Source organism: Aquila chrysaetos, chromosome 18 (assembly GCF_900496995.4).
Source record: "Aquila chrysaetos chrysaetos chromosome 18, bAquChr1.4, whole genome shotgun sequence".
In the NCBI taxonomy this organism is placed as follows: domain Eukaryota; kingdom Metazoa; phylum Chordata; class Aves; order Accipitriformes; family Accipitridae; genus Aquila; species Aquila chrysaetos.
This window is the reverse complement of record NC_044021.1, coordinates 7,525,707-7,553,073: the sequence shown is the minus strand read 5'-3', so window position 1 is coordinate 7,553,073 and position 27,367 is coordinate 7,525,707. Positions and strand designations below refer to the sequence as shown.

Genomic DNA, 27,367 nt, shown 5'->3' with positions numbered 1-27,367 from the left:
GGACACCATGCTGTGTCAGGTTTTTTTTTTCCTCAGAAGTTCAGGAATAGAGTTCAGGGTAGCTGTAGTAAGGTATCTATTAACATGGTACCTGTAAAGCTTATGGTAGAATTTCACTCGTGTCAGTACTTTCAGAAGGTGCCTACTAAGTGTGTTAGATGCAGGGGACACAAACTCTGTTTTCTTTATAATGGAAGCTCTGCCAAAAACTTACATGGTAAAAATTATGAACCTGCTTTTACTGAACAGCGTGCTGAGGAGGTCCATGGAAGGACATTACACCACCCAGAGAAGAAAGTTTAACTACCTCTGTTTGTGGAATATGAAAAAATCCTACCTACATCTTCTTCCAATGCAAAACTGAATAGAGTATTATCTGTTTTTCTTTCCACAACTGAAAAGATAGCAGAAAATTTCTCCTTTAAAGGATTATTATTTGTAGTGGATACAAAAGACTATAGTATGAAGGTCAAAGAATGAAGTTTTAGTTGCCTTGTTATTTACAGATTTTTAAAAAGAAGAATATTTTTACCTTTTTTTCTCTCTTCCCATTTTTACTTGTCTTTCCCCTGCTTGACTCTGGCTGTTTCCAGTGTTTCAGCTTCTGAGCTGAGAAATGAGTTTGTGGAATGAGTGAGCACGTGGTTTTGAACAGAGAAATCGGCAGAACCAAAAGCGCCATCAGGAAAAATGGTCCATAGTGACCAAAGGAACATCACGCTGCTTACTCCGGGCACTGCGTACTCACATCCCATTGTGCTTTGCAGCTGTTCTGAATAGAAGAAGTACTGGATGTCCTAGAACGTGTTATCTACAGTGACCATATGCAGAAAAAGGAGCCGTAGGAAATTTATAGGCTTTATAAGAAGCATTCACAGAATTGCAATTGCACTACATCCTTGAAGCAAATTTGTCCCAAATCCTTGATTAAATTACTGAAATTTGCAGCACTGAGTGTGTATAATGTTTTTCAATTCTTTCTAATATAAGAATGAGAAAACTCAAGTATCAGTTTTTCAGGATATTAGGGACTTGAGGAGTTCATTTCAGGTGAAACTGATGTATACTGATTCTTTTTTTTTTTCCCTGCAAGCTACATTTTCTTCTTCTGAAATGCCATTTTTATGTGTCTCCAGTTCCTCTGATCACAAAGGTTTGTTTTGTCATTCATATCATTGCTCTAAAATGCATTTGACAAAAGTGGAAAGAAAAGTGGTAAATTATTTGTTGGGCGCATTTCAGCATAATTTTCACAAACGTTTCCCCTCTTCTCCTTTTCCTTTTTCGTGATCAATTTTAGCAAAACAAAAGGGAGCTAATGAACTGAGAGACATGAATTATAAGCAACTGACATGCCGTTGACTTCATGACTTATGTGGATGCAAAACAAATTAAGATTTTTCACTAGCACCCAGTCCTCCTTGTGCTTCTTTTTCCTCATATTTGCCCATCCTCTTTCTTTGTTCTTCATAAGAAAAAATGGAGGTGGAAGTTGGGGTTACAGTTTAGCCTGAGATTCTTCTTCTTCCTTCCCTTTTTTTCCCCCTTTTTTTGTGGTGTTGCAGGCTATGTGAATGCTGTACTTTTCAACTGTATGTTTCTAGCCTCTTTAATAAGCCTAAGCAGATTTTTGTGTCAGTTACATTGATAAAAATCTGTAACAATACCTTGCTTGTCCTTGGTGCTTGTCTAGATGTCTATCCGTGTACCTGAAATCCAGAATCTTTTATCTTTTATTTTTAAGGTCTGATCACTGATTGCTCGGGAGAAAATCGCTAGTTGACTCCTGCAGGCGGGTTTGCTAGATCCCAAATTCGGTTCGCTTAGTGCCTGCTTAACAATGAAGTGTTGAGTTTGTTGCTGTTTATTGAGCTAAATGATGTTAGGGAAAAAAAAAAGAAAAAAAAAAGGGAAGAAAAAAAAGCAGCAAAATAAAAAGACCCACATCATTGACTTTTAAGTGGCTTCAAATTTAGTAAAAAAAATAAATGCACAAATTCAGAGAAGAACATCCATAATGACACAAATACTCAGTAGTTTACTGAAATATATTACTGAAGAAGGTGGGACTATAAGAAAGTGATCTGAGATCAGAAACATTTTCTATCAGTTTGTCCCATTCCCCACATTGATTTTATTTTCCCCCGAGCTCCAAAGTGCCTGTGTAAAGACAAAAAGCACATCTGCCTCCTTGAGAGGATTCTGTTTCAAGCGATGTCATAACCCACCCAGGTGCTCAAAGTGACATGCAAGACCTTCCCTACGCTTCTCCCTCCTCTACGGAATATTTCACGATGGAAGTGTTAGGCTCCTCCGGGTGATTTCTGCTCAGCCAAACTAATTCCATTATCCGTTAGTCATGTTTACATCAGGCTAACAGCTAATAACTCATGTGGAACTCTGTAACCATCTTTAATCTTGTTCCTCATCCAAGCCAGTGCTCCAGGAGCCCGGCGTTCTCTGATTATTAATGGTGATGGGTAAGTGGCCTGTCAGGCTTCTGCTCACGGAGTCGGAAAGAGGCACAAGGTCAGCCCTTTCAGCCCAGCTCTCCGGAGTGACATATGGAAATCGCTGGTACCCTCCTCCTAAGGGAAGGAGCTCCCTGTCTCATATGGAGTCTCAAAATAGTAATTGTTCTCACGCAACCCATTACATAGTCGAATTTTCGCTTCCGAAAAGTTAGATGGACGTAGAGAGAATTGTGACTGATGAAAAGTCTGCTGTCAGCTCAGTGGCAGGCTGTTTATATCCAAGTGGCTCTTTTTTGTAGTTAAATGATCTTACAGAAGATTTCTGAACCCCAGTAGGCATACAGATGCCAAAGGATGCGCTCAGAAGGAAATAAAGCATGGATGACACATTGTGAAAAATTTACTTTTTAATACTTTTCTGACTGACTTAAACGATTCAGAGGACCAACAGTGTTACAGAGCATTAATTATGTTATATTAAATTGGTACAATGCTTATGTATGAGTGCTTGAAGGTATGAATAGGTACTCTAATTCTCATGTGTGTTTATGTAGACAGCAAAAAATTATTAGTCTCAGTACAGTAATGTCAAATCACGGCTTTAACCTTGAACATTATTGGATAAGAGAGACTGAAGTAGGGGGAAGAACTTATTTAAGCAATTTCTATTCAACAGGGTAAATCTGCTCTATTGTTACAGTCAGTGTGAGGGGAGTGTAAGCAACTGCAGGGTAAGTGATCATGCTTTTCATCCTAGACAGTGCTCAAGAAGCCTGTCTTTCTCTGCTGAATAAAGATGATGTGCAAGTATACTGCCAAGCTTCAGTTCGTGGAATATGAACAAGGCCAAGAGCGGACCTTGTTAAGGAATCTGTAATTTATGCAGCCCTGAAATGCTGAACCTACTTATAGGGATGTTACTACTTCTGTGACTTATTTATTCTTTGTTTAAAAAACCCCCAAACTATCAAAAAAACCCTCCACCACACTTATTTGGTCATGTAAGTCTGTCAGGAACAGAAAATAAAGTTTAGGAACAAAATCATCCCTGTACTATTTGCATGTACTGTGTTCTGCAAGTCTCTTTTATCCATTCCAGTGTAAAATCTTCAAGTCTGAAACAGGCAACCAGATCCTTATCTTAAGAGATGCCATGTCTGCAAACAGATAATGGTTAACTGAATAAACAGGAAAATATAGGGACGTAATGGCATCTGTGAACTTGTGGATTCTCTCTTGATCGAAGTGGAAAGCAATCGGCTCATTCAGTTAATGTTTAAAACTTGCCTGCATCACCATATTGTAAAGAACAATTACAAAATTATATGAATAGGCATAATGGACTTTAAAATCTTTTCAGCCGTTTGAGTTAATCATTTAAATACAAAATGTCTTTTCTTCCCTTGTTTCTTTCAAAACTATTAATAGTTTTCTTCACAAGAATCTAGTTCATTATAAAATTGATAGCTGGGAAATAAACATTAGGGGCCAAATTCAGAATTCATTTAACATTATAAAAAGCTAAAGTAATTTTGTACAACTCCACAAGTACTTGAACTAAATGGTTTTGGTGTATGAAGTTAGCACTTTATTCATTATTCTTCCAAGTTGTTGGTTAGTAGCTATGGGACTGTGTAGGTTATATTTAGGCTTCAAAAGTTTTGCGAATGACTACAGAATATAGTTAAAATATGCAATAAGAATGTAGATCCAGATTCTAATCTCCACTAAGGCTATATTAAATGCACAATAACGTGACTGATTTTCCTTGCATCACAAAACCGATGTTGGAAATCGACACTTTTCAGCTCTGCACATTTTTTAATTAATGTAATCGCTTACTACCTTAGTGGATAAAGAATGAAATATAGAATGATATTCTTAATTCGGACAATTGAAAAAAAATAAAGCATATGGGTAAAATATTTATTAAAAAAACCCAACAAACCCAAGGTCAAATGCAGTAAAGATTAAATTTTGTTAAGCATTTTTCACTGGGTTTTGGTACAGAATGGACTGTAATCTGTTTAAGACAATTATCTGTATTGTTTCCCTTTCTTAAATCAGAAGCAGCAGGTTTTGGGTGGCAGTGATTTTGTAAGACAGAAATCTTAATCGACTTACCAGCCTTGGACTCAAAGCAAGGACTTTCTGTTACTGTACGTAATGGGGAAAGATGAGAGGAGACCACAAGTGACAAAGTGGATGACGAAAAGAAAGCCAAGCCTGTGGCGCCCACGCAGGTTGCTTTGCTAGCCTCGATAGCTAGAGCAGGTGCACGCGTACAGGTTTGCCAAGAAACTTTGTGTTGACAGCATGATGGAAATTCATGCAAATAAGTGTTTCGTGTCACAACTCAGCATTTGGTACGTGAAAATTATGCTGATTTTATAAAATTAAACTGTCATTTTATGGAGAGAAATATTTAGAGCTGCTGTGTTACAGTATTCAATCATGTGAACATAAGTACAGGCTGGCTTCAAAATCTTTCGCTCCGAGTCCTTGATCTTCCTGCCGGGTTCTTTGTGTAACTCTTTCTGCTGCTGAGGCTGCTGTGCATGTAGCTGCCGAATTTCTGGAGTCTCCAATTTGTAAGGCCATTGCCCATCATTGGGACATAGATTTTACCTCTCTGCTAATAGGATGTGTTAACCCATGTGGGCAGACTTCCAGCTTGTGTTCTATATTGAAAATTACTTTTATCATTTTCTGCCTTTGCTTTGTCAGATGGCATCTTGTAATCTCTCTTCCTCTTTTGCTTTCACCTCCCACAACTGATAACTCAAATTGGACTGTACTCCGTTTAATTTATGATAGCAGTGACTCCAGGATACAGGGCTACCGGTGTACTTAGTTTTTCACTTTTTTTGCTGGTGGTTTTGTTCATAAAGGTTTGCAAAGTTTCTGCTATTAAAAGAGTATCGAAAACAATTGTTATATAACACTACATCATACTGCGTTTACAAGAAACCTTACCCTAGAATACTTTATTGTATTAAAATATATGGGTTTTTTTCTGTTTAAAAATCCCTTTGAAAACAAACTTTGTTTTACAAATGTTCTTGGTTTCAACTTAGGTTGATCTAAAAAGCTGATAATCCTAAAAGGGAAGGAATCTTTCTTTCTTTTTTCTTTTTTTTTTTTTTTTTTAGGAATAAAGCACAATTTACAAAGAAAATATGAAATTTCAAAATACTATATGAAATGAAAATGTAATTTTTTTTTAGCTTGTGAGTTTTGAGGTCAATAGACTTTTTTTCCAATGTTGACTATTTTCATTTCAGAATGTTTGGTTTTTAAAAGGTATTTTATGTCTGAAAACATCTATTTTGAAAAACTCTGAAAGGGAACAGCATTTTTAAAAATACTTCCTAATTTTGTTTCTAAAATTATTTTTCTTCAGATTTATGTGGTTTAACTTAGTTTAACCAACAATCCTATTTCTGATAGGAAGCTTTTCATATAAATTGTCAGTCATATTTACTTTTCAACAAACAGTTGAAGGACAGTTCAGATCTAGAAGGTCAAAAAGAGAGAGCTTGCCACCTTATGATGTTTCTTACTTCATATAATCGTAGTAGAGTGTATTATGTATTACATCTAATTTCATTATTTTTGCTAGTGTATGCATGCCTCTTTTCTTTCTTTGCTTCCATTTTCTACAAACTAAAAAGGAAGAACTTTTTGAAGTTACGTTTGGGGATTTTCCTGTGAAGACCTATCTGATTAACTCTTCCAGTGAGTCCCCCAATCCCACAGTAAGAATATACACTATCAGTAAGATGCAGTGTTGTGTGGGAGGTACATTCCCCCACTGCCTGCCCTGAAATCCTGATGCTAGTGATTAAATTCTACATATAAGAGGACTTCCATTGGGTTAACTGGGAGTCCACCACAGTGGTTAGCCTTAAGCTTCTCCGCTGTGACCAGAAATCATAGCAGCAGTTCTACTGCTAAAATTTCCCTGGGAATAACCATCTCCTGAAATCCAGGCTGACCCCACCATAGCGGCTGATGGGCTGTTTTCAGGGCTGAGATTTTTTATGGGCAGAAAGTTTCCGACTCGAGGAGGCACATCAGCTTGTGACAGCGCTTGGGCTTTCTGGCCAGCTCCTGTTTGCAGAAACAGCAGACGTGCGTCTCCTGGCATGCAGCAGCAGCTCTCTGACACATCCGTATGGCTAACAAAAGTAATATTCTCTCCTGCGTCACCACTGAATGCTGCGTCACCACTCGGGTGTTAAAAGAGAAATTCATCTCATTCTGGTACAATGAAGGAGTTATACCAAACTTGCCTTTAAAAGTGGTAGGTTTTTTATTTTATTGCTCATTGCTGTAATATAATAGCCTTACTAAAGCAGTATCAGAAGAAAAGAGAAAATGTCATGGAAGAGTGTATGAAAAGATTGGCCATTTAAAATTGTTACTCGTCTTTTCTACTTCTGTCATGTTTTCTTTTGAAATTTCTTATCTTGTTTAAATCTCAGTAAGCATCCAATTCTACTTTTTGCAGCTTTAAAGTTTTCTGGCCTTCTTACTTGTGCTGTACTTTTTGAGTACCACAGTAAGAATTTGATAAACAAGGACTATTTCTTCCATTAATGACTGACTTTGCAAGAATGCAAAATGTGTATTAGCATCTATTGTGAGTGTTTGCAGTTTATCCATTCAGTCTTAAATTTTCATCACATTATTCCTCCTGCACCCCCCTCTGTAGCCTCAAGAAGCTTCTGGGCCACATTAGGATTCATTTTATTTCTTTTCCGTGTCAAAATTAAATCTATAGTTCCAGTTTTGACAAGAGGAAGTTTAAAAATGAAGCATGGAATGTAACAGTGCTACAGTAAGTGCTTTAAGTTTCAAAATAAATGTTACTGGCACACAGTCAAAATTGTAGAAAAGTGCATATGAGTTTTGTACGGGAAGATTATACTCTATGGGATAATGCATCATATTTAGGGTTCTTTTCAGTGGAACAATACACTTCATTTTCTTATTTCCACATCTAGGCACTGGACCATTGCACTTTGTGGAAAGTGGGAGATGTACTAAGTGGCTACTTTGTTGTTTTTTTTTTTCACTGGAGAACAGCAAGTCTATTGTTGAGAGTCTTTTCTGCAGTGTATATTGTGTGGGAAGGGAAACTTGCACCTTAAAAAAATCTGAGAAAGTCATATCATTTGTAGTGTCCTTCAGAAATGCTTACCCTGTATATAAATTTGGAAGTGGAAAGGATTTTTATGCTGTATTGTGAAGGTTAAGTTATGTTAGTCAGCAGTCAATATATTTGGTGGGTTTTGTGACAATTTACCACTCTTAGGCATGCCTGTAAGGAATACACTTTCATTTTTCTCATGAGGCATATATACAAATATTTGTGTATATATGTGTGTGTGTTAGTATTTATGTATAAATATACACATAGAAACAGCACAAAATAAAGGAAAATTTGTTGTCCTGAAATTTCTGGCCTGAAGACCAAAGCAAATGTAGTTGTCATGAAAGCTTTGTCCCACTTAGTGGGGAGATTGTATCATATAAATGATTGAAAATTATTTGATTTTTGAAATAAGTTGAAGAAAATTAGAGACCTGAGGGTTTTTCCTTGATTTCTTAGGAGAAAAAAAAAAATCAATAAGAGCTTGGTAGGAGAATTTGTAATACTTGGCTTTGGCTTTGCTCTGAGAAAAATAAACATTTTCTTTTTTTTTTTTTTTTCTTTGGGAGATGGAATGCTTAATCTTTGCAGAACAAAAGGGACATCTGGGAGGTGAAACTTTGCTACCTCCCTTAGGCCGAAAGAGACATCAACTCTGAAAGTCAATTAAAAAAAAAAAGTCTTAGTTTTGCTGCAAATACTTGAAAAGACCCTAGTGTTCCTCAGAATCAGATTGGTCACAGTTTGGTCTCTCTGTTTCAAAGATCCCTTCAGACAGCAACCACGTGAACTAAAGCATCAGTGAGGATGCTGTAAATTTTTCCAGTACTTACACGAGTAAACAAACCTTAAGTTTTAACATGGCGTATGGTCCAGCCTCCTGTACAAACTGATCATGAAAAGAGATATTGTCCCCTATGCTAATACGTATCTAAAATCTCGTCCCGATTTTCCAAAGTACTCTGCACACACAACCTCTGAAGCAGACCTCTTTAATTCAGGTGTCTTACTATGAACTTAGTGTCGTGTGTTAGCTGTTGCATTTTAATAAACAAGACAGTCCCATGTCCTCTCTCTTCCCTTTGCCCTCCTCTAAATGCTAGTTCTGAAATTTCCTATGGCAGATGAGAGAGGGAGATAGGGAAGGCGATTAATGAGTGAGCGGTAAAGGGGTGAGTTGATCAATGTGTTGACAAGCTGGAGCGCTGGTGCTGTATTTTGTTCTTCATTTACGTAACTTGAGCCAGTTAGCCAACTGGGCTGCTGCACAGTCGCTGACACTCATCCGCGTATTTATGGGGCAATTAGCAATTCCCCGCACCTTGTCTGCAGGTTCACTTACATAATTGTGGTGTGGTTATTTCTCAGTAATAGTAAAATATGAAAGTCTCTGTAATCTGGCTGGAAGCTCTTATTTGCATAACTATTGTGCAGGTTGTTTCTGAACAAGGGCTGAGTAGGTAGGTCTTTTTCATTGATTAGCTGAGAGCCATTTTAGCCACCTTATTAAGAAATAATCACAATAATTCTTTCTGCTCTGATTGTCTGCTGCTCACAGGAGCTACTGCCCTGCCAACTACTGCCCCAGATGCTAACCAGTTAAATATTTAATTATCATTAGTGATGCTTGAATACCGTAATGATGGCTAACACAGGTAACAGAGAGGTGGAGCTTTTTTCACTGAGCTGGGAAGGGCCTTCAGAAGGCATAGTGCTTTCTGTGTTGGGGGGGTACGTATCCTGGAGGACGAATTGCTTATTCCATGTTAACAGCAAACCTGAACCTTGGAACCTTATTGTTTCTTTTTGTTTCCTGTGGTGACGATAGATTGGTTTCTGAGCTTTCCGTCATTACGCAAACAAGTATAGCAGAAACATCATGATAAATCCTCATACGTACACATAGGAGATCTCAATCTTTCTGAGGTGAAAAATGGGACTTTCCAAACATTTGGCAAAACAGAGGGGAAAAATACAGGGATAGCCCCCTTCCCCAGTTTTATCAAAATACAGTTAAGGCTCTCGAGTGGGTGAATTTAGTGCCAGTTGAGGTTTTGAACTGCTCAACGGGGACTCTGTTTCACACAGGTCAGGCGAGAGGTGTGTCTGCTGGGCTCCCGCCTGCTCTCTCTCTTGCTTTGGTCCTCAGCAGAAATTCCTTTCTGTCTCTGTCTGAATGAAGCTAGCAGGTAAATAGGTGGAAACACCTCTGACACTTTAGCAGATGCTGAGGTGTACAGGGTTGCAAGTGGTGAATCAGTGAAAAATTCTCGTTGATCACGTAAGTTTGTTGCGTTATGTTTTGTCTGCAAAACCAAAGGAGTAGTAAAGCCAACAGTGCTCGACATCATCACAAAAGTAAAACTTTATTCAATTTCTAAGTTGCAAGGTTTGGGTTTTAATGCTCTTTAATGCCACAAACCATATAAAAATGTGTATGTGTATCAAAAGGGGTAAAAACAAAGAATTGTTTTACTTCTTTTTGAAATGGAAAATAAGATTCTTCCTGGGGATAAAAACCTCCCAGGAATTTCAAAAGCTCTAACATCAGAGAAAATTTTAGCAAAAGTGAGGCAAAGTCATAAAAGCAGTTCAGTTGGAATTTCTCTAAGCGATAAGCTTTTACTGTCTTTCATTTCATCGGGTGCTTTTAACACCTTCCTAACACGCAGCAAAGCAAATACTTGATTTTATGGTGAATTAATTGTTCACTTTATATTTCTGAATAATCTGTCATAAAATGATGAGAAATAATTTTACCGTCTCTGTTAGAGAAAGGTAGGAAGCTGAGTACCTTTTTAAAAAATATTAGAGACAAAAATGAATTAATTTACAGATTTTTTTATAAAGCTCACTGTGCAAACTGAGCTTTCTTTACTTACATATGAAGATTATCCAGAAAACAATTGTGTCACCAAAGTTTGTTTATTATGTTTATGATATAGTGTGGCCCAAAAGCATTAAAATTTAGAGCTTTATATGAAAAAAAAAAATCATATAAATATTTTAGGTATCATAGGTGAGCTAATCTTTTTGTTCACTAGATTAAAATGCTATCTTCCAAATAGCATTTATTTAGTTCATTTAATATCTATTAAATATCTGCATGTTTATTGCTATTAATTTGTAAGTCTTTAGAGTACAGACATATCTTGTTCCTTGAAAGCATTCTAAGGATTTCACCAGGCATTCGAAGTCTGTAGTGGCTCTGAAAAATCAAACTACTTTATTTAGAAGCATAGAACGTACACCTATATTTTGGGCTCCCATGTTAACAAATGCAGTTACTAGTAATAATAAATAGAGGCTAATGCATTTATAAAGAAGGAATTGGGAAATTAATTGAAAAGTGGACTATAACCATCTCTAAAATTCCTTGGGACTTTCAAAGGCTACTTTTGTAGGAGGAAGAGAAGAGGGTTTGACAAATGAGAGAGTTTATTTTGGCTCACCTACTGGCTTGGCGTGAACAACAAAAGCTGCCTTCATGAAGAGACTTGGTCATAGTGTTTGTGGGTGAGGCTTTGAAACTCCAGAAAACCAGAAGGTACCTGCTGCTAATGAACAGAGCGAGGAAGATTTACCCTCAGTGGAGGGGGACCAGGTTGGGAGCACTTTAACAATCTGGACATGCCCAAATCCGTGGGGCCTGATGGGATGCATCTCTGAATGCTGTGGGAGCTGGCTGATGTCATTGCAAGGCCACTCTCAGTTAACTCTGAAAGGTCATGACAATCAGGAGAGGTTCACGAGGACATCAAATGTCACCTGTATCTTCAAGAAGGGCAAGAAGGAAGATGTGGGGAACTACATGCCAGTCAGCCTCACCTAAGTCCCTGGGAAAGCAATGAAGCCCTGGAAACCATTTCCAAACCCATGAAAGACAAGAAAGTGGCTGAGAGTAGTCAGTATGGATTTACAAAGGAGAAATCGTGCCAAACCAATCTGGTAGCCTTCTATAATGAGGTGACTAGCGTGGGGGATGAGGGGAGAGTAGTGGATGTTGTTTACCTTGACTTTAAAATGGCTTTTCACGCTGTCTGGCAAACATCCTCATAGAGAAGCTGATGAAGTAGAGATTAGATAAGCAGACAGTGAGGTGGATCAAAAATGTACAGAATGGCCAGACCATTGGAACAGGTTGCCCTGAGAGGTTGTGGAGTCTCTGTCTGTGGAGGAATTCAAAACCCAACTGGACATGGTCCTGGGCAACCTGCTGTAGCTGACCCTGATTGAGCAGGGGGGTTGGACTAGATGGACTCCAGAAGTCCCTTCCAACCTCGACCGTTCTGTGTTTCTGTGATGAGCAGAACCCCACAGCGGGTCACACTTGACCACACATCAGAAGTTACATCGGGGGAAGTATATGTTTATTTCCACCAAATAGCTCCCTCGGGGGTTTCTTAGTGCAGAGTATTAGCCTCCATTTCTACCTGGACAAAATGTGTATCTCTTTGGGCTGTGTCCTCTAGTAAGGTTAATTCACTCATTTTAGGGAAGTATTTGATTTAGGTTGCTCCAGACTATATGTGTCAATCTTTTTACCTTGAGGCCTGAAGGTATTTTTTTAGTACAATAGGACTGTGCCCTTAGCGGTTACAATATATCTGATTGATTGGCTGCAGTCTATAATACTGCAGGTATGACATTATCCTCTCTCCATAATGCTGTTCTTTGTGAGTTCAGCTGAGGTGCAATTTCATCAGGGACTATTTCAGCACTTTGTTTCACTGAGCTTAACCTTAAAAAGGCATTATTGATTTCCTATCTAAACCACAGTTTTGCAAACTGCAGTAACTAGACAAATTTATGCTTATTATAAAAAATAGAAGAAATATATGCAATAAACAAGCTGCTCATTACATGTCTTGAACTAAGTTATATAAATCATAAACCACCTATCCACTATACAGTTGCATTTTTACTGTAGCATGGAGGGAGCTCAGGCAAAAGTAGGGGAAAAACTTAGCTTAAATTGCAAACGCAAAAGAAAAACAAACCACTGCCTTTTATGAAGATTGAGGGTAGTGGGTGTAATAGTTTTTGAAAATATGTGCTTTATTTTAGTTAATACTGTTTTATCTGTGTATTAAAATAATTCAAAGCAGGATGTTAGGGGAAAAGCATAATAAGGTGATATGGTTTCTATTCTAAGTTAAATCAGTGCTAACTGAAAGTCGTGTATGACTCTTTTGGACATTTTTGTTTCCAAAAAAAAGTGGCTTTGAAATTGTAAATAAGCTTTCAAACATTGATGAGATTTTGCATTTCACAATGTTGTCTATTTCCTGTATTTTTCGTGATGCTGGGAGATGGGGCATGTATGTGCAAACAAGAAAATAGAGACAAAAGGATACTTGCCTTTAGTTTATTAAATTAAACCAGATACTTACATGACTGAAATTATGAAAATATATTCACACCAGTTAATAGAGACCCACTTGTGTACCATATGGGGAAAAAAGGGGTCAGTGAGAGGAAGCCTCCAATAAGTTATGTTGCTCAGTGTGAGTGTTATACAGATGACAAGACCTGTCGCTCTTCTGATATATTATTTTCTTGTCCTTTTAATTTAAAATTTAGAAGGCTAGGAAAGAATCTGAAAGGAAGATTATTTTCACAAATAAGATTTGCCTTTATTTCTCTGGACAAGACAGATAAGGCTGCAGTAGTAAGTGTCACTGAAATGAGCCCTCTATTTCCTCCTGCACCACCTCATCTATTGTCTGCGTTGTGCCATAATTACTGAAATTCACAGCAGGTATCTGTTATAAAATTAGTCAATTCATTAGTCTTGAATTTGGGAAATGAACAATCACACATGAGAGACATGAGGATTTATAAAGATGAAAGTCAGGCAAGAATATTGCTTTATCTTTTTGAGAGACTGTACACAAAATGCCTTGTGGTTGCTTTTAACATCTCTGAGTTTAATCACTGACTTAGGTTGGGAACACTTCCACACTGGCTGGAGAGTGGAAGGTTTTACCTGAGTGAAAGGTTTCTTGAGAAGAGACTAGCTATTCACAGACAGCTCTGATATTTGGTGAGTTTTCGTGAAACACATCTGGTTCTGAACAACAGAAAACAAATGAAGATTACTTTGGCTGAAGTTATTTATAGGCGGCTGTACTCTGCAGTTAGAATAGTTGGTGGTGGTCTGAGAGTCTGCCTCCGTTGCTGTGATGACCTTATATTCCCGTGCTGTAATGGTGGGCAAAACAAAGAAAACTGTGTTAAAGAATAGAAATAGAAGCTCTAGAGTCACTGTTTCTGATGTTTTAAAACCCATGAAGGATTTTTTTTGTTAGTTCATCAATGATCACAAGAGACATAGGCCCATTACAACTGCTGGTCCTAACAGCGTATGTAGGTAGGGTGAGAACAAGTCAAAACAAGTTGTGAAAAAAGATAAATTACTAAGCATAAGGTTTACTGAGTATTGGAGTAAGCCCAGTGTAAACTAGGTGATTCCAGAATATTGAGAGAGCTGAGCTGAATGTTCTCACAGTTAAGAAAATTGATGGCTTATCTCTCAGTCCTGTTGTCTCTGGTACTACCTGTTAATATTCACAAGATTAATGGCTTGAAACTTGCTGGGCAAAACTGCCGTCATTTTTTCCTGAGGAGGGTACCGTCCTCTGAAATTACATAATTCAGTGCTGTTAGCACAAATCTATTAACCTTTCAGAAGACCAAAAATGTAACAGTTGGGCTGAAAGTCGAGCTATGGATTTCCATAATCTATTATGGAAAGGAATATTAAGGATAAATACTTCTTAATACCATGGTGAGGGAGACAGAGACATTTAAATTTATTTTATCCAAATTGCAATAAGTGGCAATAGGAGACATATTTTCAATTTTAAGTATCTAAGGTTATACACTGAGTTTGTATTAATCAATAATTGTGTCATTATATATACAATACACAAACAAATGCCTGCAAGGACTCATTTAATAATATCTACCTTGAGTTAGTTTTGTAATTTAGTATATTTATGTAGTCCTTCTAGCACAAGAAACCATAACGGATTGTATCAAATTTATTATAATCAGAGTCTGACCAACAGCAGAAAGTCTTTTAAAAATGGGATCTTAACTAAAGTATGTTTGCAATCTGAAGTAATTGATAGAATTCTTGACAGGTTGGGAAAAACAGAAATACCTTAAGGAACAACAAAATGGTATGTTATAGAGCACATTAAAATGTGCTCACATTCATTTCAGTATCCTGTATTACTTAAAAAATTATAAATATATTTGAGTTGCAGCCTGAGATTTGTCAGTTCTTCTCTTACATATATTGCTAATGTGTTGAAAGGTTTTGATTCATTTGCCTTTCTCTCCTTTCCCCCATCTCAGGGTATTCATTCAAAAAAAACCATAGAAGGACAGTAGAATGAAGAATGGTTTCCTGGCTGTCCATGCTTTAGCATTGACATTGACAGATTCCTACCAGAAATGAAAATGTTTGTAATTTATCAAAAATAAAGATTCTAGATCATTGACAAAGTAGGTATAGATCCACCATAGTACTTTTCTGAGACAAGACCAACATGACATGATACAAGACAGAATAAAAATAAAATTGATGTTGTTACTTCATCATCTGACCATCTTCCTAAAGTAAAGGAAACTTTGTGCTATTCTAAGACAGTTTATTTCTTAATTTTAACCAATGATTAAACTGTAAAGCTGCGTTGCGTATTTACAGAGCAGTACTGGCCTGGATTTGAATCTCACCGAACTAAAAATTAATTTTTAATCTGTAGTGAAAATTTCATTTTACCTGAGTTAACTTTCAAAAGTTCAGTGAACTGTGGAGCCTTTCACATTGACTGATTTTTATAATGAAAGATTCAGTCTTTTTTTAAAAAAAACCCAATTATCTCCCTGATATTCTTATGCATGTTTGTGAGCTAGACAGGATAATTTCCCATGTAGAGGATGATGTCTCAGAGGCTTGTATTTAGTCATAAATGATCTCCTGTAAGTATTGCTAATGATGACAGAGCTGACACAATACTTATAAATAGTTGCTTATAGAACCAGTTTATGGTTTTGCAGTCACAAAGAATATTTTTATATTGCTTTTTGTCATTACTTTTTCTATAACCCTCAGCATTGTACAGCTATGCTTTTTTGGAAGTATGTATCATTCGATTGTGTTATGTTACCAAACTCTCTTAAGTAATCACTTTTTTATATGCTAGAAAGGCAATTATTAAAGCATGTCTGTGGAGCTATAATACTTTTATTACTGTAGTGCTTAGAAATGCCAAACATAATTAGACTCCTCTCCAATGTTAGGCACTTCATAAATATGTTTATTGGACACTGGTATAGTATATCACATATTTTTTGTGCTGTAATATATCTTTGTGGCAACCTTCCTATGAATGTGCTACAAGGGCAGTCATACTCGAAGATCAGGGACATCATTCTCATCTCACTTTGGTTTTATGCCAGTAAAAACTCAATAGAGTATTCCAGATCCATATTAGTATCACTCCTGATATCTATAGGCATAACTGACACTAGAATTGAACTCTTAACTCACTATAGAAAATCAGTTCTGCAAATAACCATTGAATAGAGAGAGGGGGTGTCTTTGGCAGTCAAATGCAAAATTCATAGCCTTAATCAAACTCGTATTTTTCTTGCCAAGTTGAATAATTAGCAACTTTACATCAAGCAAAATATTTGACATGAAATACTAGGATTTGGGGGCTTTTGTAATAGAATTTAACAAAAGGAGAGCTGAAGTCACCTTACTGCAGGAGAAAGGCGGTCATCTGCTTGTTGTCCAGTAGTTCAGTCAGTACAGTTCTCCTCCAGATGGTGACATATATCTTCCAGAAATACCAAGATTCATCTTCCATTTGTGCATTTTCTACCTATATTTCTCACATTTTATCAGAGTGCTTTCATCACTAAGCTACAGAACATTTGGGGTTGGCATAGGGTATTGGGTTTCTGTTCCTCCTGTTCATCATCAACTTCATATTAACAACAACTAAAGTAGGGAGTGAGATTCAGGTGTTCAACTTCATGAGGGATTAATCTATATAACTAGAGAGCTGTAATCTATATAACTAGGTTTCTGTGCTGGTTTTGGCTGGGGTAGAGTTAATTTTTTTCATAGTAGCTGGTATGGGGCTGTGGTTTGGATTTGTGCTGAAAACAGTATTGATAACACAGGGATGGTTTGGTTATCGCTGAGCAGTGCTTATAGAGTGAAGCCCTTTTTCTGCTTCTCACCCCACCCCACCAGCGAGGAGGCTGGTGGGGCACAAGAATTAGAAACACTGATTTTTTTTTCCACCCCATGAGAGTTACCTGGGATGGATTCCAGATGTTACACTTGCCAAATGGGGTTTGTGGCTGCAGAGGTGGGATGTGCTCAATCGCTCTGTTGAAACTCTTCCGACCTGTAGGATGGAGAGATTGAGAATTACTCTCCTTGGTAGTTTGAGGTTTCTGATCTGTTCGCTTGTAATCTCCCTCCTAGCTCCCATTTTGATGTTAGCAAGTAGTTCTTACCCTAACTAAAAAAAGACAAGGTGGAAAACAGCTGGAAAAAAGGAAGAATTACTGTTATTTCCAAAGTGTCTAGATAGGTTGTGAAGCTCAAGAAAGTCAAACTCATAAAAAGAGACGGAAATCTAGAGTCCAATCAAATGGGAATTCTTTAACTAAATACCTTTGAGAATATTAGCCTAACTGATTTGCCTAAGGTCAGTGAAAGAAAACATATCAAGGTGGGAGATGAACTGAGGTTTTCCATATCCTTTTACTGTTCCTTTAACCACAAGATATATCATCTCAAATGCTTTAGCAGTTAATTTTAATGGATACTGACAGCATAGACTTTTTTTCCTCTTGTTGTATTTTCTTATTTCAAGATATTGCAGAGAAGCGAGGTTAGACGGTCAGCTATTACACCATATCCACAGTTATAGATCTTAGCTGGCTTTCCATCTGTCATGGATCAACCATTTTACAGTACTGCCAAGTTTTTTCAAACCTCTTTACGGGTAAGAAGATGGTTGCTCTACATTAGCTGTTGTTTCACATAAGCAAAAGCATTCTCTATGCTGATAGATTGATGATCAAGGTGGCTGCAGAAATGTTCCCACCATTAGTGCATAATGGATACCTTGTCAGTAAGCAATTTGCCTCCATTCACGGGGGTGCAATTATCAGCTTAGCTGGACTGAAGACAGGTTTGAGTGCTTCATGGAGCTTTGGTGTTTCTTGCTTGTCTGCATGTGACAGTAGCACATCTGCGGTCTGATCCAAGTAGATGCTTCATACAGATCTGCACTGGTTTTGGCTGGGATAGAGTTAATCTTCTTCATAGTAGCTAGTATGGGGCTGTGGTTTGGATTTGTGCTGGAAACAGTGCTGATAACACAGGGATGTTTTGGTTATTGCTGAGCAGTGCTTACCCAGAGCCAAGGGCTGTTCTGCTTCTCACCCCACCCCACCAGCGAGGAGGCTGGGGGGGCAACAAGGATTTGGGAGGGGACACAGCTGGGACAGCTGACCCCAACTGACCCAAGGGGTATTCCAGACCATAGGACGTCATGCTCAGCGTATAAAGCTGGGGGAAGAAGGAGGAAGGGGAGGACGTTGGGAGTTACGGCATTTGTCTTCCCACGTAACTGTTACGCGTGCTGGAGCCCTGCTTTCCTGGAGATGGCCTGCCCATGGGAAGTAGTGAATGAACTTCTTATCTTGCTTTACTTACGCGTGCAGCTTTGCTTTCCCTATTAATCTGTCTTTTCCTCAACCCATGAGATTTCTCACTTTTACCCTTCTCATTTTCTCCCCGTCCCACCCCACAGGGGAGGGAGTGAGCGGCTCGGTGGGGCTGAGCTGCCTGCTGGGGTTAAGCCAAGACAAGATCAAAGATCATTTAGAGATTCCTCTCAAAGACTTCTCTAAATCAGGCCTTACGTGCATAAAAGTGATTGCAGGGGATGTACGGCTCTCCTCTTTATAAGGGATAACCTTTGCCAAGCTCGGTGAGGTGATTTGTGTCTGCAGTGGCATGGCTCCCTTTGATTAAGGGTTATTGCAGCAGTAATGGCATGCATCAGTTTTGCTATTCTGAAAACATTCCTTTGCTCAGGCTGTTCAGATTAATGGCAGTATAATCCAGGTCAGTATCAAAATTCTTGCAGGAGCACCATTTATACTGTATTTCGTTATTCTCAATAAATAATCTTAGTAGTGATCTTTAGTTCATCGTTTGCATTTCATGAGTTTCTAAGCCTGCAGCTTTGGGGACAGAGTAAATAGGATCAAGATTTCTTAATTATTGTGTTTTAACAGATTGTCCATGCTTGCTGCTGGGTCACTTCACTTTTTCAAACTAGGGAAATGAATAAATGTAATCTTAGTGTATAAAAGCATGCGTGGGGGTAAGTTCATACAGGCTCTCCCTCTGTGGCTGTCTTTATGGGTTAATTAAGTCACGCATAATGGTACTTAAATCCATATAAAATAGTCTGAAGAAATGCCTACCAACAGCTAATCTTGAAAAAAAGCAAGATCTAAGAAAAATCTGGCCTTCTGTACTTTCATATTGTATGGGGAAGAGATGCACTGAGGGTGCATGTCTGTGCACAACTTTCTAAGTATCTCTTTATGATCATCAGAGGAAATAATTCCTTAAAAAATTTATGTAATATGGCTAAATGTTCTGACTGGATTTCTCAATCCTTACCTCCTAGCCCTCATAGCAGTTTTCCAGGCAGAGATATATAAGGGTGCAAGACTTAAATGTCTAATGAGCATATGACAACATAAAAACAGCGAGACAGGTTTAGGCATCCTGGCTGGAAGACTAACACATAGCTTAAAAAGAAAATGCGAAACAATAAACACAGACTAAAAGAAAATCAGTCTTAGCCTTTGAATTGCTGTACAAGTTCCAGCTGTGTTATTAAATATATTCTATCAGGCTTCCTCCAAAGCCAGCAATGAAATGCTGGGGAAGAGGAGGTGGTGGTGGGAGACCCTCTGCCTCAGTTTCTTACTGCTCAGGCGTTACGCAGCGGCAAGCTGGAGGGGCTCTCTTGAACGCCGAAGTACTGGACTCTCAAATATTGGCCTTCTAATTGTTGGGCTTTAAATAAAAAAAAAAAAAAAGAAAATTCTTCATGGTGAACACTTGTACAGCTGATGAGGGCATCTGTGCTGCCATCCTGTACTGCAACACCTATTAGCCTCCCATTTTTCTCTGACCCTCCCATTCATCAGCTTTTTGAAGCTGTAGGGAATGAAGCGAGCGCTGGCGTTGCTCTTTCCCGACTCTGCAGCATGCGTTCTGGAAGGCAGTCCGGGAGACCGACAGAGAAGGGGTTAAAGTGCTCTGTGTTTTGCACTTGGTTACTAACCTTCCAGCCAAGGGGGAATTGTTCTCCTCTCACTGAAGTCCTTCAATCTCTTTGCATTACTTTTGGTGCTGTATAACATTTTAAAAGCTCCCTGACTGACAGACATGGCCGGAGGCAGAGCTCTGCTGGGAGAACTGTAATGTACAGAGCCTCCTCAGCAAAGAGCAGTGGTATAGCAGTTAAATTGAATACAGCGTGATTTTGGGGTTTATGAAGCAGTGCAGACTATCCCACCACTTTTTCATGTTGTTTATTTCCAGCTCCCATCTATGGCTGAGCAATTCAAAAGGATACTTTGAGTTCTTTGTTTGATTTTTTTTTTTTTTTTTTTTTTTTTTTTGCTATGTTTCATGGTTACTATGATTTTGCCATAAAAACTAGGCATGAACCCTGCAACTGTGGGTCAAGAGAAGTACAGAGTTTGGAAGTCTTGGAACTGAATTATGGATGAACACAGTCAGAACCTGATGTTATATACCGTTGAATGCGTTGGAGAGAGAAGCACAGAAAGTCACGTGAACTGTTAAGTAAAACAAGCTGTTAATAGAAATGCATACCAAATAAATTGAGTGCAGTTCTCTAGTGCGGTAGGGTCCTGTCTTAAAGTTTCTTTGATGGAATAAAATCCATAGAATATAAATGATACTGCAGGTGGGAAGTTTGTACCCATTGTCCCTAAGAATATTTTGCTCTAGATGAAAAAAATTGAAATGTCTTGAGCACAACTTAGAAAAACTATTTTTTTAAGGATCATGAGCAGGTAGGAGTTCTTCTCTCATTTTTAATCCTTTCTGAAGCTAGAATTAAAACACTCACTCGCACTAGATACCTTTTCACCACATTTTTTACTGTCTTTTTTATTAAGACCTAAAACATAGCCTTTCTAATCAGAACAGAAAATCTTGCCCTAAATTTAGAATGGGAAGTGCAGTTATTTTTCTAGGGTGTTTTTTCTCTTCAAAACTTGTTAGATTTTCCTGGCTCCCGGTTATAAATCCTTTCTATTTAGATACTTCAGCATGTACCCAACAAATAAGAATTTCTATGTTATTTATTGTTATGGATAGTAATAATATTATTCATAAGGAAAATATAACCTTTGGCAGTGTTTGAAAATGAAATATATATGTGGTTAGGTACTTTACTGTTTCTTCTTTTCTGAGGTCCATATCGCGTCATTGATTTTTAAGTAGAACTCTTTATTGATTTGGTAGAAACTTCTGCTTAAAAATCAATGACACAATATGGCCCTAACAAAGTGGTGAATTCCATAGCGATATAAACTGTATTTTTGTTTTTAAAATGTAAAACGCATCCATCTTAAATCCTACAAGCAGTATTTCTTGTACCTGACAACCAGCAGACCATAGGCTGGCACTTCTTTCCTAGGTTGCAGGTCTTAATGAGACAAGATTATTAGTTTATTCTTAAGTCTTCAATCCACAGTGGGATTTAAAATTTGTTAGCATAGAACTGTGGTTTATGGAAATGTTAGTTATCAGAAAACAGCTTCGATCCCCTTCTATTCAAGTTAGTGCAACATGCAGCCTGCCAGTCATCCACCCCTAATGAAGAGCAGCCACGGAAGGGAAAGTGTATTTGTTAAACAGATGTCCTGGGCCCCATGAAAGTGTGAGGGTTCAGTTTTAACACCTGCATCAGGGCCAGCATAGGCAAGGATAGCTTCATGAAAGCCATTAAGCCATTCTCTCTATTAAAAGAAAGATCAGTCGCTTGGAAGAGTGGGGAAAAATAAACGCTGAAGTCTTCATGTTGCCTCAGTACTTACTGCTGCCCACCTGAAAAGGAATGTAGATCGTGTGTGGTTGTTTATTGTCTAATTCTACATTCTAGAATAGCTCCATTTGTTTCAGCATGGATTCCATAGCTTTAGCAGTCTTCACGGTGTCTTTACTGGGGGCTGGGTCACAGCATTTTTAGGTGGTGTGAGTGCTCATTTTCACCAGCTTTTATTGCTGCTGAATTTGGTGCAAAGTTGCAAATGACAGCTAGAGCTACATTTTATTGAACTTGTTTCATATGCCATAATATTTAAATATTTACATCCCTAATATTTAAACATTTACATCCTTTAGCGCTGTCATCTTATTAATTGCAGACAATGAATCAGACCATTTCATAAATACAAAAAGAAAGCACCTCTGTTAATTATACTGTGGTTAGAAAACACAGTATATTTTCCTATCTGTCTTTCTGTTAAAATGGTCTGTGCTGGTATAAACAGAGCAATGTGAGAGCATAACTATTCCTTTAGGTTGGTTTTTTTTTTTCTTCTTTGCTGATGGCATTTGGCTGCTACAAGGATCACCACAGTTTTAATTGTCACCTTGATGTGATAGTTCTGTCTCAGCCCTGTAGTTAGTTAGCACTGATTTATTTTTAATCTGTGTACCTGGCATTTGTCAGTATAAATGAGTATCATTGCCTGATCTTACTGGCTTCTGTGTTGTTTCATTTTCTACGCTGACTGCAGTTCTACCATTTTCTCCAGATATCAGGACTGCATTTTTTAATGTACTTTACAGTAGTCCTGAAGAACAACACAGCTATCGTTTTGGTACAAGGCTTGTTGTGAGAAGAGAATGCCAGTCATAGGCTTCCTATTGTGTGTTGGTGGCTTTGCGGTATTTAGCGGTATAGGCACTATTTTCCATTTTTTTATTTCCCGTGGAATTCATACAAATCTATCCTCCAGAGTCCAAGGTTCAGTATAAACTTTGTCCAAGTCCACCCATAGACAGAAGGGGATGCTTCTGGCAGAGACAAGCAAAGCATTCCTGCTCTGGGCAGTAGGATTCGAGAGTGGGTGCTCTCTTCTCCAATATTTTCTATGTAAATCCGGCGCAAATATTTTTGACATCACTGACGGGTGACGGTTTTGTCAGGTAACTGGGTCATAAAGCAAAAGCTATGGGTCTGTCCTCAGACAGACACAAAGGTAATGCTAAGCAGAGCAAGAATAAGCTATTCCTGTAATAACTGTACAATGTTCTAGAGCAGCTCAGTGCTACAATCAAAATAGCAATCTCTTTTAAAACTGTGATTCCTAATCTTTTTCTCTGTCTCTGGAAACTAACTAGGTGTGAGAATTTTGATGAACGCTTCAATGTAATTTTATGTAATTTGATGTTGCCATGTAAATCTCTTTTATAGGTCCCTTTAGATGGAATTTAATGCGGCAAAAACCTTGTCATCAGAAGGATTAATGCCTGCATTAGCATTTCTGCAATAAAATCAGAAGCTAAGTGGTGGAGGCCACAGACACCTCAAACCTGGATTCCTCTGCTCTGCATTAAGTGCTGGAGTTTTTATTACTTGCTGTAGGGAAGCCGTTGCCAATGCTTACAAGGAACTGCTTATCCCTGCTTCTCTGGGTCCTGTTTGATGGAGGTCTCCTAACGCCACTGCATCCACAACCGCAACAGACTTTAGAAGCAGAGCCAAGAGAAAATGTTGTCCCAGTGCCAGGGAGGAGGTCATCTGCCCAGCGAGTCAAACGAGGCTGGGTGTGGAATCAATTTTTTGTGCTGGAGGAGTACATGGGCTCCGAACCTCAGTATGTGGGAAAGGTAATTTTTTACTCTTTCTTTAAAAGTTGAAATGACACAGGCAAACAGTGAAATGTGCTATAAATGTGTACCTGTTTCTGGTGGGGCAAATCTTCAACTGACAGTAGTTCCCCCGGTTCATCGCCTTCACTGTTCAGCCTCTCATATAGCCGCTATAGATGTTACTATTATTTTTAGTGCACAAGTTTATAACATTTACTTTCTATCTTTGTGTGTTTGTCTTATTTCCTTATCCTTGGCTTTGGAGTGAAACAAAAACGATGTGAGTTCTGAGATAAGTTTGTGGCGCACGACTAACTTTAATTGAATTTACTGTAATAGCATACTTGATTTGTAGCAACAAATGTCAGGCAGATATCAGAGATAAAACTTAAACCAGCAATCTCTAGCCCAGAATGCACAGTCATTTCTGTGATTGGTATGGTTACTCCAAGTCAGTTTTCAGCTAATGAAGATACCTGCTTTTTGCTCTGTAATCTCATGCCTCGGTATCATTTGCTTTTATTTCTGATTGTTCAGATTGTTTTCAAGTATTTTGAATATGTTTTATTGCTTCATAATTCAAACTCTTGCATTATAGCTATTATACCCTGTGTGCAGACATGCACACTCACACATGCAATTTATGCAAGTCTCTCATTATGTGAACATGGGTTTTGTAATAGGGCGTAAGTAATTTTATAGCCAACTGTTCAAGGGGTGTGGGGGGTGAATTTAGATAATAGAATTTTCAGAAAGAAAAGCTGAAACGACCTGAAAAAAATAGTAGCACAGTATATAATTGGTTGCTATGTATAATTTCCCGTTTAAGTAAAGGCCCTTACTCAAATGAAAATAAGAGGTCAGGGATTCATTTCCTGGCCCCCAAATGCCACTTCCCTAGACAGTGAGGTTCAAATTCACCTACCATAAAAATGAGGCATCACACTTCGGTTTTTACTTTAATACCACGCTTTAACTTTTTTTAATGTAAAAGCTGAGAATGTGGTGCTTTTTTCTAAATATAAATAAAATTCACAGAAAACTAATTTTCCTTCCTAGCCCTCCAGGAAACTATTCTGAGTAGAGGATGTATAAATAAAACAGCAAAAGACTACATGTTGTTTGCTAGATGATTTGACAAACCAGCCAAAAATGTACTTAGATATTACACATGTAGGCATTAGCGTTAAGCACGAAAACTTACTAGTCAAAACAATTTACAAAGCAGTATGTTTATATCACAAAGATAATGAGTTTGTTTTACAGTCTGAAGAGAGGGGGATCACATAATGAAAAATTACACCTTTGTGACACCCAGTTGATACAAATTACACTTTCTCAAAGACATATCTTTCTTCCGGCCACTCGCTAAATGTACAAATGAGGACTGTAATCACATTCGATGCTGTAGCACAGGCAACGTGATTGCTGTGCTTTTTACCTCAGAAGGCAGAGATGTTATTGCTGCACCACTGCAATTCTTCAGTCTTTATTCCTTTATGTAAGATAGTCTGGGTAGTCGTTTAGGGACAGTTCTAAGCTGCCAATATAATATTAATTTTGCACAAAATTGGCTATTATCAATACATTTGAATATGAGCTTATAAGCAACTTCAGAACTAATGGGATATTTTCATTTGGAGTAATACTTATCACGTCACAGATTTACCTGGCATGTTTTTAACTCTTAAGACTTTTTTGAACTCTTACAAGTTGCGGACACTTTTCAAAAATGAGAAAAGACCTAATTGCAGTGTAGCACATGCAACAGTGATGTTTCTTGACAGGATATCATATACCACTGTTACCTAATAAATAAAATAAAAACCAGAAGCATCTTGCTGGTGAAAGACAAAATAATTAAGGATGTTTAATTAGTAAATCAGTAACATTAGGTAAAAAAATCTGCTTCCAGAATAATGCAAGACATTCCAGATGATCATTTTTTTCAACAATCTTTATTACCTGCTAAGCATCCTTTTGATGTTTAATACAACTTATTTTATCTATATTAATTCTTTGCTTCAATACACCTGAAAAAAGAACCTGCCAGTTTTTGGATAACTCTTCTTTGCCTAGTCTCTTTAAAAAACAAAACAACAACAGCAACAAAAAAACCAACAAGGTGGAGTTGTTAGTATCTTCCCCTTATTTTCCACAAAGCTCTCAAAGAAGCTAGAGCACTGCATGGGAGAAGTTCTTTAGAGAAATTGTGCTTTTAAATCCAGATAGTGGAAGCCATGCTTAATATAAATTTAAAGCACTGTCAACATACTGAAATACACTCAATAGTGGCTAATCAGTATCTTTAGAGCTTATGTAATTTTTAAGGTATGAAATGCAATTGAGTTCTTGATTGGTTGCAGAAAAAACTTGGGTTTATATTTAGCATATATAATTTAGCTTTATTCCAAATTCACATATTTTCAAAGTAATTCTTTTTATAATACTACTGTGCTACACTTTAAAGTGATATTAAGTATATGATAAAGTGCAGGATATTTCATGTGACCTAAAATCACAGGGTTTTAATCTTCTTCTTCCAGCCATGATAGCCGGACACAATACAGCGACATGTGCATTGGCATTTATATTACTTATTATAGAACTGCTGCACTAATAATGTCACAGTAATTTATAAGTAGGAGTTTAATGTGTCTGCTATATCAGCTGACAATTTCACTAAACAGTTAGGGGTAACTAGTTAATTTTGGAAGCCACCTGTAAGAGAACACAGATTTACAGCAATAATGTCAGCTGTTATCAGCCAATGCACTTAATTCCTTTTATGTCTGTTTTTAAAAGACTATCTCAAGAAGTGTCAGGTTGCAAATCAAAATATAGTTTAGAAACTGCTGGGGATTAGTCTAGGTCACAGTTAGAGATCTTGAAATAGTGCTTCGTGGTGACACGTTAAAAGCGTTTAACCTGAATATTAACTCAAAGGTTGGAAATCCTCTGCTTGCATAATATGGAAGAGCCATAAAAATCCATCAGATTAGCAAGCAAAAGTCAGCCCCCTTTAGTAGAGATCCATGTAAGCGGAGCCAGACTAAAAAGCAAAATTGGAATATGGCGTTGCCACGTGACCCATGAAAACTGAAGGGGTGCTGGAAGGCTTGCTGTAAAATAAGGCTGGCTCATGTACTTTGCTGTGCTTTATGTGTTTTCCTGGTACTGTGAAGCTCCAGAAGGCCGGGCAAAGCAGCACATGTGTGGAATAAGATGAAAAAGTTCATGATTCTTTTTTTGTGCCAAAGCTCAGTCCTCACCGAATGGTGGCAGAAATCATCACAAAAATCTGACAGTATCAGATCCTCAAGCACGGCCGTGTCCCAACACAGTTTATAACCACTAACAAGGTAGCAGTTTTAATTGTCCATACGCAGGGGTAGCTCAAGGGGGTGCAACCCCAGCAGAACATTATAAATCTTGCCGTAACCTTTCTTTATTGTTGTGTTCCAATAGTGACATGCAGAGGCAGCATAATAAAATGAAAGTTCAAAAGAACAAAATAGACAAGAACAGTATAGGTTCTTCATTATCAAGATAATACTAACAAAAGTTTTTAGCTGTTACACGTGTAGCATGCTTCCTTTTATGTATGTTAGTCTTTGCATTCCTAGTGTGTAAATGCATTACACCTTTCTTGGGTTGTACACCTGCACAGTTGCTCTTAGTAAGGATTTTTGCTGGCTGTCCTCAAGCTTGCAGAGAGAGGCATGTGGCAGCTTGCAATGAACGCAGACTGGG

The 27,367-nt window shown here is 37.9% G+C and overlaps 1 protein-coding gene across 8 annotated transcripts in view; it reads left to right on the top strand.

The window, feature by feature from the left end:
• The window catches only part of CDH12 (cadherin 12), a 391,065-nt gene that overhangs the window by 202,960 nt on the left and 160,738 nt on the right, over positions 1-27,367 (top strand). For 7 of the 8 annotated variants that reach the window (XR_003927396.1, XM_030042002.1, XM_030042001.1 and 4 more), the window contains one exon: positions 23,217-23,632. Coding sequence is in view for 7 of the 8 variants with exons in the window: in XM_030042002.1 (XP_029897862.1) it covers positions 23,402-23,632 (231 nt within the window). In the remaining variant the exon portion in view is untranslated. Of the gene's footprint in view, positions 1-9,798; positions 9,822-23,216; positions 23,633-27,367 lie in introns of those variants that run through there. The other variant, XM_030042004.1, reaches the window with a different exon arrangement.